The following is a 12,164-nucleotide window of genomic DNA, read 5'->3' on the forward strand; positions in this document are numbered from 1 at the left end:
AAGATCCCCACCTCAGTCAGTTGCATACAACAACTACATCAGTTGTTATGAGAACATTGCATTGAATTTAATAGTGGCTTTTTAACTTTTTTTACCAATTGAAATTAATTTTTGTTGTTGTCAAAATTAAGTCTTGCTGTCATCAGTTTTTGGGGTTAAATAACTCTCTGTTTCTGAGTCTTATCTTATAGTCATTTAAAGTCCGATAATACAAGAGCTGAAAAATATTGAATAGGAGGAGCGGTGATTCTGCGGCTCCGAGTGGCTTTTCTATGGAATCCTACTAAAATGTAAAGGTTTATTTTTTTCATTGAAGTTAACTTCTTTCTGTCATCAGTTTTTGGGGTCAAATAACTTTCGGTTTCTGAGTCTTAACTTAGCTCTAAATCTCTTATTCTCGTTTGTTCAAAACGGATGCGCTACAGGAGTTCTTCGAGTTGATATTTTTTTAATGAACTTGTTGAAGAATGATGAATAATGTAGATTGAATTTTGTTCATATGGAGGAGTTTCGTGCAATGTTTTTGAGATAACTGATTAATGAAAAGTTGGGGAAAATGAACATAGTGAAAACAAAATTGAATTGAATAATTGAATGGATGAATGGATTTAAAATTATCATCAATAGTTACATGTATAGTTACCAATAGTAATATTATTGTCGTATACTTGGTGTTTTATTGGTTGTCTCCACTGTGTAAAAGACAGCCTATTTTGCTCAAATTTCTCAGTATATCGTTAGTAACAATCACTCCCTTTCCCTCGAATTCCTGTCAAAACCTTTGTAATAGTCACCACCCTTCTAAGATCCTGGATCCACTTCTGAAAGGCCGTTCTTTTTAGTAATTCACCATATTCACACATCCGCCATCTTGAAGTCAAAACAAGGCTTGATACTTATAATAGACCGTTTCCTCAAGGTTGCGTACTATACGCATTCCAAATTTAAGGAAATTGACAGGCCACGATACCAGGAAACGAGTATTATCATGCAATGCTATGAAAATTTTTTTGATAAGAATTATTATTCTATTATTATCATTATTATTATTATTATTATTATTATTATTACTATTATTATTCTCTTTAAATATAAAAACTGTCTTCTCAATTTTATGGAATTTGTGTTTTTCAGTTTTGTGGCCCTTCAAGTTGGATGCGCACGCAACCTCGAGAAAACAGTCTATTTGTGCCGCGTCCAAACTTGGTTTGTTAGGCCAAAAAATAAATCTAAAGATATTGGCAAAAGATCTTAATCTTAATCAGAAATCAGTATCACTTTTGTATCGATCATAGAATTTTTCCTAAATCTCATTCCAAAAATCTCCTCCGTGTTCTGGCTTCATGCGCCTGTCAATATTTTTGGATTTGAATTAATAATGCAGAACCCGGAAAAAATATTTTGATATCTGAGGAGAAATACTAAAACTGCAATTTATAATAGCCCACGTAAAAGATTTAACAGAGATTTGGCTATTCTTAACTAATTACGGTACGATTAACACTAATAGCTTGATAACTTCGGCTTATATGTATGTTTTCGTGCCCTGATGATGCGGACCAATGTGTCACGGCTTGGTTTCGTGATTGAGGGCCGTGCTTTATCTAAACCATCCTATAGCAGTTTTCTTATGATTGTGAAAAGCTCACGGTACGAACACGGTCGTGACACGAAAAGGCATACGCCAGATCAATCACATTGCACGAGAATTTACTCTCTATCCAATCATATGTCCGAAACACGGCATGAACACAGTAAAGACACGGTCATTCCAAGGTCACGTCACTGCCAGACCAATTATTTTGCACGAAAAAAATTCGCCCTATCAAAATTCTAGAAAACATCAAGGTCGCAGCAAGGCACGCATACGGCACCGACATTTTCACAGTTAGACATAGTTAATTAGTAAAGACTTACCAGATAATAGACCCATTTACCCGCTTCGTATGCAAATTGCCCATTTCAGATCACATGACATTCCCTTGAGAGTTGTTCTTTTATGAACATGTTAAAATATTTACACATGAAAGAATCAACTCCCAAGAGTGGCGTCACATGGTCTGGAATGTGCACAACAAACAACGAAGGTAAATAGGTCTAATCATCGAAGAAGTCTATACTAGTACTATGTATAAATTACAAAAGAAAACTAGCGAGTAATCTAGTTTCATCTGCGTCACTTATGGCGTCATGGGGTTCAGGTGTTCGTGCCTCTTCGCCATCTGTCCACCTATATTGACTATTTATATCACAGTAAATCTTTAACCACCGATGCAAAGGTGCACAATTTAAACAGATATATCAATAAATGGTAAATGTTATTAGACTTGTCAACACGTAATATATATATAATGTCAAGTGTATGGATCTGAGGGTACAGTAAGTCGAGCGGTGCAAGTGAAACTTAGTTAAACTTGACAAAGCCTTTAAAGTGCATGCATACTATATAAAACCGCTTTTGTCAAATTCAAGACAACATCAGCTTTCAAATGATATTCTGACATATAAGGTCCATTCAATAATTCCTGTGTGCGCTATTCAAACTTGAAAGTGATTTTGGACTTCTTTATTCTACGTCGTGTTATTTTTCTTGTATGAAAGTAATTGTCAATTATTAATAATCAATTGTTTATTACATTTCTTCTTATAGTTTATATTTCTTTTTATTTTAAACGTGTATTCATGAAATTATATTCTTGAGCAGTTTTGCTCCTTTCTTTTTTCGTTCTTTTATTTCCAATATTCTTTTCTCTTTGACAGCTTATTTCACTTTTTATCTATCTATCTATCTTCCCTTCCACCCTCCCCCATTCCCCCTTTCCCTCCTTTCTCCCTTTTCCCCCCCTTTCCCCCCTTTTCCCCCCTTTCCCCCCCCTTTTTGCCCCAAAAAGGACGCAGCCGTTCTTGAAGCGATTCATGTTCGTGTGTTATTCCCTCACTTTATTGACCCCTTGCAAGAGTTCCCCCAGACTTATAGTACATGAATGAACTAATCTGTACAATACAGCTAGCTTATAAAAATCAATTAAAGATAATAATAAGTCCATCCTCTTATCATATCACGTACGGTCATTTGCAAGATGTAAGGGACCAACTGAACACTTCTCCAGGTCATAAACTGATCATTAGTGGTGATGGGTTATGTGCACAATAGAAATCTTTATCTGTGTAGAATCTTAAACTATAAGGATATACAGACCCACTCGCAGCAAATATATCACTTGATGGATCAACATTCTATAAGATATTTTAGATTTCCTACGACACTATAATAGCTTTTTGTGATTCGGTCACTAGTCAGATTTGCGTGCTTTTTTATCCTTCCTGAATGGAAGCCATTTCAACGCCACATCGTTTTGTTTTACTGCATGATGTTAGATGAGTTAGAGTTCTTATACTTTACATGTAAAAAATTCTAAAACAAGATGAGTTACTGCATGAGTTACTCTCTTACTCCAACCAAGAACTAGCGTCCGAAACGTCAGTAAGTTTGTTCATCTTTTCACGGTGTAAAATTTACCCTTTTATTAATACTGTTTCATTAGAAACACTGACGCAGCTCACACTAGTTTTTAGCTAGTTATCTCTTTTGAGTTACTGCATGTTAGATGAGTTGCTACAGTTAGACGAGTTGATGCATTTTAGACGGACCACTACATGTTAGATTATTTACTGAACGTTAGACGAGTTGCTAAATGTGAAACGATAAGCAATGCTTGCCCAGTTGGCCGCTAGAGGAGCTCGATTTGAAAGCAAAACTATACTTTTCATATTGTGCGGAAACTCCAATCTCGGCTGGAGTGTTGGATTGCCAAAATATTTATACTGAAAAAAGCTACTAAAAAACGTCCGTTTGCATGTTCAGTTAACTATTTTGTTCGTCAAATGGTAGTCTTCTGTTGTTATCCTCTTTAATTTGTGCTTATTCTCACTAAATCAGAAAAACATGTTCAAAAGGTTTATATCATCTAAAGATCTGTTATAACGAATATTCTACCAGCGACTGTGAAGGTTGTCAGTCATTGGTCAACCTGTTTTCGTCACTGAAAGGCTTTACGACGATAGCATTGTTTTTTTTTTTTCCATTAAAAATTTTTCTATCGCCTTTAGATACTGATGCCTGGCTTAATGGCAAAAGGGTACTTTTCTTTCTTAAGAAGAAGAAAAAAAGGAGGAAAAAAGATTCAAATAGCGTAATGTTCGCTTTACAGTTCTAATCCAACACCAAAATGACTCATCTTGGTGTTGGATTAGAACTAAAGCGAACATTACGCTATTTGAATCTTTTTTCCTCCTTTTTATGATAACACCTTCAAGCTCATTATTATTCTGGTGCGATTACTATTTAGTGACAAATAATCCGACCAAACCTCTCGTTTGATGGGAATATTTTCATAATTTGAACGCAATTATTTGAAATGCCACGACTTTAATGACATTTTTCTCGAACTGAGGTTTGGCGCACTTCCAGACGCTTTGCCACGTAAACTGGGGAATTATGGAGAATCATAATTTAACACACTGCGCATTAGTAACCACAAGCTGTGCAAATGAGTCACATGCCAGCCTTGTTGAACTGAGAATTTAACATCATTTCGACAACGGAAGCGCTTCATTTACCACCACATCTCCAAGCGCTGGACTTCCGGTTCGAAATGCTGCTAAATGTTTAATTCCGTATCTCAATATTAATTGTTTACCAAATGAATCTTCACAGCTCATTAAACGAAATCCTCAGATGCTGAATTTGGCGCGTCTCTGGCTAGTGTGACAACTGAATAGAACATTCCTTGAGGATTAACTCTAGTCTTTAGTTGGCAGTCGATACTGAATGGATCCTGGGGAAATGGAAAGATGTGCAATCTAGCACTTTTGCAGGTTAGTTTGGAACTTGTTTTTCAATGTTTGAAAATATTTAATGAATGTAACTGTATTTCTGTATTTTATGTTGCCTAGGTTCTGCTGGTGGCAGTGATTTGTTTTAACGTAAGCAAAGGATATCAACAAATCATTTGCAAAGGTAGAAATAAATACGATGAATATCGTTCTTTATTTTGTTTTCAAATTCTCAATTCCCTTTAGGAGACATTGAGTTAGATAAATCTAATATTCGACATCAATATGAACCATAAGAAATATGAAAAATAAACCAAATTTCTGCACATCATTAAAATATTAGTAGCCGGTGATAGCTTTTGTTAATTTTTGACGGAAAAAGCGTCGTTGCTGCCGTTGAATTGTATTCTTCACAGCATCAAAAAATAGATTTTTGTTGGTATTTAAATATCGTGGCGATTTGACTACGAATTTTTATGAACATTACTTTCGTGAAAAAAAACCCCTGACATCTCAATTTCAAAAGTTCGACATAAGTCCCTAAGTCCACTAATAATTCACGTAATCCTGATATTAAAAAAAATAAGTTTTTAAATACGTAAGTCTGTTTAATAACTGTTAGTTTTGAATGAACGAAAAAAGTACATTTGTGTACGTATTATTTAATTCTATTCAGTAATCTTTCATAATTTTTAGTTACACAAAATGTTTGAAAAAGAAAAACAACCCAAGTTTTTCTTTTTCTCTTTTTTTTTTTTTTCTTTTTTTGCCTCGGGATCAGTTGTTGTATTCTTGTCATCTAACCAAAACTGAACATGTAATCAATTCATTTTGCTGGGATATTTAATTTCCGTCCACTGCTGACAGCTCGAGAATTAGGAACACGTCGATTGTTTAATATGAAACTTTCTAATTTGTAGTAAAATTTGAATTCAATTTAAAACTCCTGGAGCTAGCGGCTGCTATAATCTTGTTGAAGATTTAAAATTTTCCAGAGAGAGTGAGAAGAGATACGCAATAACATCCACGTTGATTTTTCAAAACACTTGCTGGAGAACTTTAAAGTAACATTTGACATACGTAATAGGAAGTAAAGCCGAAAACAGCTTTTGGACTCTGTCAATTGTAGTACACTAAGAACAAATTGCTGTTTACTTTTGGCTAATTTTAAAGCAAGTTTTAAGCGATTTGAATATTTAGCAAGTAAAATAAGCAGAGAGCAGTCGAGATAAATGCATTTGTGATTGCTTATAGGTTATAGTCCAGTTTTTCTGCCATTGACCGCACGCCGCTTTATCTAAGACTGACATCCATTGATGTGTGATTGGTCATGATTGTAAAAGTAATGCGAAAAGTAAAGAGATTCCCTTCCATTATTGAAACAAATGTCAAAGTTATAAAGATCTCTTTATCCTATATCCTAAAAGTTCGGGTTGACTGTAGCATTTATTCAATCACGTTTCCCCCTTCTTTTCTCATATCTCACGACTCTTTCTCTCTGTTCAGTATTCATTTATTCACTCCATATAGTTACGGATTATGTTCCTTTTACAGGCAAAACGTGCAATTTCATAATGATCGCGGACAGAGGAGTATTGACTTTCCCGATCGTTAGAGAATCTTTCATGGCTATTGGTTGACGTTTATTGGCTATTTATGAGTAATATGTGCTAGACAAGACTAATTTGATAAAGATCTTTCTTCTTCTTTATCATCACAGTCTTTTTTTCATTTAGAGACTTTGTTTGATATTTTCTTCTGCGCTACTTAGGCCGTCCTAATTGGTAGAATCAGTTTGTAATTTATTCTTAACTAGCTTCAGCTCTCATTGCGTTTACTACTTGAACTTCGTGGGATCCGTTGCTTCCTTTCCTTCATTGCTCTCTTTGCTTCTCGTTTTTTTTTCTATTTCATTTTTCCTTACTTTCATATCACTGATTCATACTTTTGGTTTCCCCTTTCGATTCAATACTTTTTAATCACGCTATGATAATTGTTTTTGCTTTCCCATCATAATTTTTTAATTTCATTTTTAATAACATTACTATTAATTTCAGTAATTCTTATTTGCTTTCTCTATTTCTTCAGTGCTGGCTATATTTGCGTTCATTCTTAATAAATTTCAATAAATCACCATTTTCTTTCGTTTATTATTTTGAATCTGTATCATGGAATACCTAATGATGCGGACACTCTCACGCTTAAGATTTAATCTTAACGAACGACACTATTATGTAATATTTCCTCAGACTAAATCCAAATCATTGCACTTCTTTGAATACACTACAGACATCATATATATTGACTCTTTGTGAGTGTGTGTGACCAGCTTTCCTAGGCATCGCGTGTGATTAGAGTTTGTTAGGTCTCCTCTAATTCCTCGAGGGTTTTTCTCCAGGTTCCCTGGTTTTCCTCCCTCCACAAAACCTAAGACGTTAATTCCCAATTGGATTTATGACTGAGCTGTGTCCTGACGTAATTGAACAGTCCTTAGGTTGTTTCAGTGTTCGATCTGTGAGATAGCGATGCGCTGAGTTAGATCAGCCCAAAGGGTTCGATCTGTGCGTTAGCGGTGCGCTGACTTAGATCAGCCCAGAGGATGTTTCAGGGTTCGATCTGTGAGTTAGCGGTGCTCTGACTTAGATCAGCCCAGAGGTTGTTGCAGGGTTTGATCTGTGAGTTAGCCATGCCCTGACTATGATCAGCCCAGAGGTTGTTTCGGGGTTCGATCTGTGCGTTAGTGGTGCTCTGACTATGATCAGCTCAGAGGTTGTTTCGGGGTTCGATCTGTGCGTTAGTGGTGCTCTGACTTAGATCAGCCCAGAGGTAGTTTAAAGCTGTTTAAGGGTTCGAGATCAGCCCAAATGTCGTTTAAGGGTTCGATCTGTGCATTAGCGGTGCACTGACGTAGATCAGCCCAGAGGTTGTTTCATGGTTTGATCTGTGAGTTAGCCGTGCCCTGACTTAGATCAGCCCAGAAGTTGTTTCAGGGTTCAATCTGTGCATTAGCGGTGCACTGACGTAGATCAGCCAAGAGGTTGTTTCATGGTTTGATCTGTGAATTAGCCATGCCCTGACTTAGATCAGCCCAGAGGTTGTTTCAGGGTTTGATCTGTGAGTTAGCCATGCCCTGACTTAGATCAGCCCAGAGGTTGTTTCAGGGTTTGATCTGTGAGTTAGCCATGCCCTGACTTAGATCAGCCCAGAGGTTGTTTCAGGGTTCGATCTGTGCGTTTAGTGGTGTTCTGACTTAGATCAGCCCAGAGGCTGTTGCAGGGTTCGATCTGTGAGTTAGCGTGCCCTGACTTTGCCCTGAGGTTGTTTCAGTTTTCGATAATGTGAAGTCATATCAAATTATTCATATCCAAACAAACTCCCCCAAGTTAGATAAAGTTATATGACCTTATTCTATTCTTTATTCGTTCACAAAAGCGAAAATGTTCTTAAGGAACTCGCTAGGTTCTATTCAAAAGCAATATATTCATTCAACTGTTCTGAATTTTAAACTGAAAGATGTTAAAAAAACGTTTTGAGGTTCCCAATTCGGCTTTCGAAAAGTGCTCGTATATATCTGTCTAAGATAAACGTTCAAAACAAATTAAATTTTATGTAATTTCAGCGATTATCCGATCACAACGACATAAACCTGATCTAAAAATTGTCTGTACGCACTACAATCTAGATACGGAATCTAGTCAAGCCATACTTCATGCCTTTTCACTCTCTCTTACTCGACTACCGAGCCGTGGATTTGAGACAGAAAAATCACAATGTTTACATGTTCCACGGCCGGAGGACCTATGTCATTTATTATACGGTTTGTATAGACTTTATTATGTATGGTATTAAAAATTTCGGGCGCACTAGATTTGGTACTTTGGTCTAATTGTTCAACGTTATAAGACCGACACAATTCAAACGCGCGCGGAGGATATATATAGAGAAACGTTTTTCACATGAGAGTAGTGAATTAGAAGAGACGTCGCCATAGGAGACGAGGGAAGCAGTTCAATAGAAGGAAATGATGAAGACACGACCGATAAGGCTTACTGGCGAGAAGGGTAATGAAGCTATGAAGCGATGAAAATCCAAAGGAAGAAAGAAAAGTATGGTTAAACATAGCGAATTAAGGGAAATAAGTGGAAGTTAATGAAGTTAGACATGGACTCAAAATTGGACATATAACAAGACAAAACAAGAGATAGAAATCAAGGAAAATTATTTAAAAAATAACTGTTACCAAACCAAAAAGAAAACTGAAAAAAAAAAAAAAAAAAAAAGAAAAGAAAAGTGGAAAGAAAAGAGACACTGTACGATTGAAGGGGGAAAAAAGACTAATAATCCTCATGATAAGAATGAACGATTTTTTAAAGAGTTGAGTGCAAGACAAAGAGCTATATTTTTGTTAATGGGACTATCAGACGAGTTTGTTGTTGCCGACATAGCTCCTGTGGTTTTGCCGACAGATAGCCAGTTGTTCCCGATAACCATTACCGGTCATTTTCCCTTCAAAAAAATCCGTGATGTTTGGCTTTATTAGGCTCAAGAGAATTGAATTTTCAATTTTTTGAGGCAGAAATAATGAGATATAACTGATGAAGTTTCTTCTTGCCGTATCCTTGATGAACAGGTTTTGCTATTAGAAATAAGTGTTAAATTAATAATGGGAAATTCAGGGGATAATTTGGTATATTGAACTCGAACAATTTATATTTTTCATCGATACATTTGTAAAAGAAAGGAAAGAGAAATGAAAAAAGTAAAAGAAAAGGAAAGAACAGAAAAGAAAAGAAAAAAAAAGAAAAGAAAAGAAAAAAAAAGAAAAGAAAAGAAAAGAAAAGAAAAGAAAAGAAAGAAAAGAAAAGAAAAGAAAAGAAAAGAAAAGAAAAGAAAAGAAAAGAAAAGAAAAAAAAACTCGAAAATACATCTGCAAGGAAAGTTCTTGATAAACACGGTTTCGCCGTGCAATAGAAAGCTTATTATCTTATTAGCCGTGATACTTAAAAATACAACTCTATAAAAGAATTGTATATTTTATCGTTGCGTCTATGTTATTATATTTTCTCACACGCTGCCGACAAAAAATAATACTAAAGAGGATGTCAAACGATTTGAGATAAAACTTGAAGCTGAAATCGTTCGCTGGGTTTCCACAAAGAATGGTATAACTGACTTAAAAGAAGTATTCTTCGCTGCCTTAAAATTATCCAAGCATCGCTAAAAATTTTCGTGTATGTGCTGAAAGATGTTTTCTCTCTTTTACACCGATCACTTGGTGGGCTTTCATTATTCAGTTCAATAAAGTATACATGAATGCAATGACGAGTCCGTCAAGCTTTTTTTGTTCATTTAAAAAAAAATACCAGCGTCGTCGAGTCTAGATTTTGAAGCCTTATGTACTGTATATAAAGAATTTGGAAGAAAAAAAAAAGAAAGCCAATTATCTAGACGCCATTCTAGTGCCTCTTGCCGATCATGTACTTTATCGTATAATAGCCATCATGCTGGACCATCATGTTTTTTAGTGTAAATAACTCTTCTCTTTTTTTTGCGGATTCGTAATTAAAAGATCATAGAAAAAATGTCTGGAGCGAAAGTAAGGCAAAAATAGCTAAGATGGAAAAAGCTGGAAAAGCCAGACCAAAAAATATAGAATAAAATGTATTTGTCTATGGATGCGAAAACCAGACCTCCCCGGAAAAACCGTTTTAAAATCAATACTAGCTAATAGTAGTATTAAGGGGCTATTAAGTTGGCCATCACTCGTTCTTGATAGTTAGTACTAGTGATGATAATTATTTTAACAGTTATTACAAGAACTACCAATTTTTTAAAAATTAGATCGTTGCGTTGCACAACATATGCCAAATTCTACTATGTTTAATTTCTACTACCGACGTTTGACTTCCGTCTCAGTACAAACTTCTATATTTTTGTCAGTGAGTTTTTTTACTATGAAGTCCTGTATTTTAGACTAGCAATCATGCAACCGTCCCTAATAACGTTACGTATGGCAAGTTGATAAAATAGTTATAGGTAAACCTAATAACTTTATGAATCCGACGTATACAGGAAAAACCCAAACAGGCAGTAACGTATTAATAGTCCCCTTCACAGTTCCCTGCGCCATCTTGAAAGATAGCCGTGCCTTTGAATCGAAGCGAGTCGAACGGTGAGCTTGCAATGATAGCCGGAGAGATGTGAATAATCGTACAAGGCGTTAAAAACATGTTTCTATCATTGCAAGCTCACCGTTCGTCTCGCTTCGATTCAAAGGCACGGCTACCTTTCAAGATGGCGCAGGGAACTGTGAAGGAGACTATTGATTTTTGAATGTTTGGGGTGTAGTTATAGTTAGACGAAATGCGTAGGAATAATAAAGCTTTTACGACCTCAGCAACATCTGTTGTGCAGCTGCGCATGGGTCTTATTACAGAAAAGTCAAATTGCCCTATACATTTCTTTATATTTTGTGATCAAAATATTCTCTAATTTCATACTCAGTCGAAAATTCAATTCTTACAAGTAATGTATTTTGAGTCAGCCGAACTTTGAGGTTCATATAAATAATATATAATACTTCCCATCGGAATATTAAGAAAAAACATTAACCAGTGGTTATTAGACCTTTTAAGATTATTCTACTGAATGAAATTTTAAACGATTTCCGTTCACGAGCCTTTTTGTTGCAGCTGTAGCGTCTTTTTTGATAATCTCACCTCAATCTCACCTTAATGTTTTCAGATAATTATCAATTCATATTAACATTTATTACAAGGATTAATACACCGACGTAAATGAGCCAGTTTGTTGTGCAGCTGTAGGTTGTTTTTGATAATCTCACCTCAATCTCACCTCGATGTTTTCAGATAATTATCAATTCATATTAACATCTATTACAAGGATTAATACACCGACGTAAATGAGCCAGTTTGTTGTGCGGCTGTAGGTTGTTTTTAATAATCGCACCTCAAGCTCCTAATAAAAAGGTTTTTTCAAGCCACAAAAAACAGGGATTAGTAGCTTATTGATACTTGATGAGTGGCTGACTTTGCTTTTACTTAAACCAATAATAAATCCAGTGGAATTATCCTAAAGCTCTCGTTATCCCCTGTTCGTTATTAATAAGGTTTAAGGTTTACTTAAAATTGACCCTTTTAGGCTTCGGCGTAATGTTTTCCCATTTTAGACCACATGCCATTCATCAGAGAATCAGATTCTTTGTTTGAGTTGTATCTATATTAATTAATATTCTCGGTCGTAACAGTGGTGAGCAAAGAAATAGTACTCAAGGGAAGGACAGGTGGTCTGAAATGGGAAAATGACGA

General features: G+C 35.6%; 1 protein-coding gene across 4 annotated transcripts in view; it reads left to right on the forward strand.

The window, feature by feature from the left end:
* LOC116302240 (uncharacterized) overlaps positions 1-12,164 on the forward strand; it is a 62,252-nt gene that overhangs the window by 14,305 nt on the left and 35,783 nt on the right. For 3 of the 4 annotated variants that reach the window (XM_089027903.1, XM_089027904.1, XM_089027905.1), the window contains exons 2-3: positions 4,718-4,878; positions 4,957-5,020. In XM_089027903.1, the coding sequence (XP_088884029.1) occupies positions 4,855-4,878; positions 4,957-5,020 (88 nt within the window). In that variant the 5' untranslated portion in view covers positions 4,718-4,854. Of the gene's footprint in view, positions 1-3,383; positions 3,485-4,717; positions 4,879-4,956; positions 5,021-12,164 lie in introns of those variants that run through there. The other variant, XM_089027906.1, reaches the window with a different exon arrangement.

Source organism: Actinia tenebrosa, unplaced genomic scaffold (genome assembly GCF_029948245.1).
Source record: "Actinia tenebrosa isolate PJP-AT-01 unplaced genomic scaffold, QUT_ActTen_1.0 PGA_scaffold12__29_contigs__length_12842862, whole genome shotgun sequence".
Taxonomy (NCBI): Eukaryota; Metazoa; Cnidaria; class Anthozoa; order Actiniaria; family Actiniidae; genus Actinia; species Actinia tenebrosa.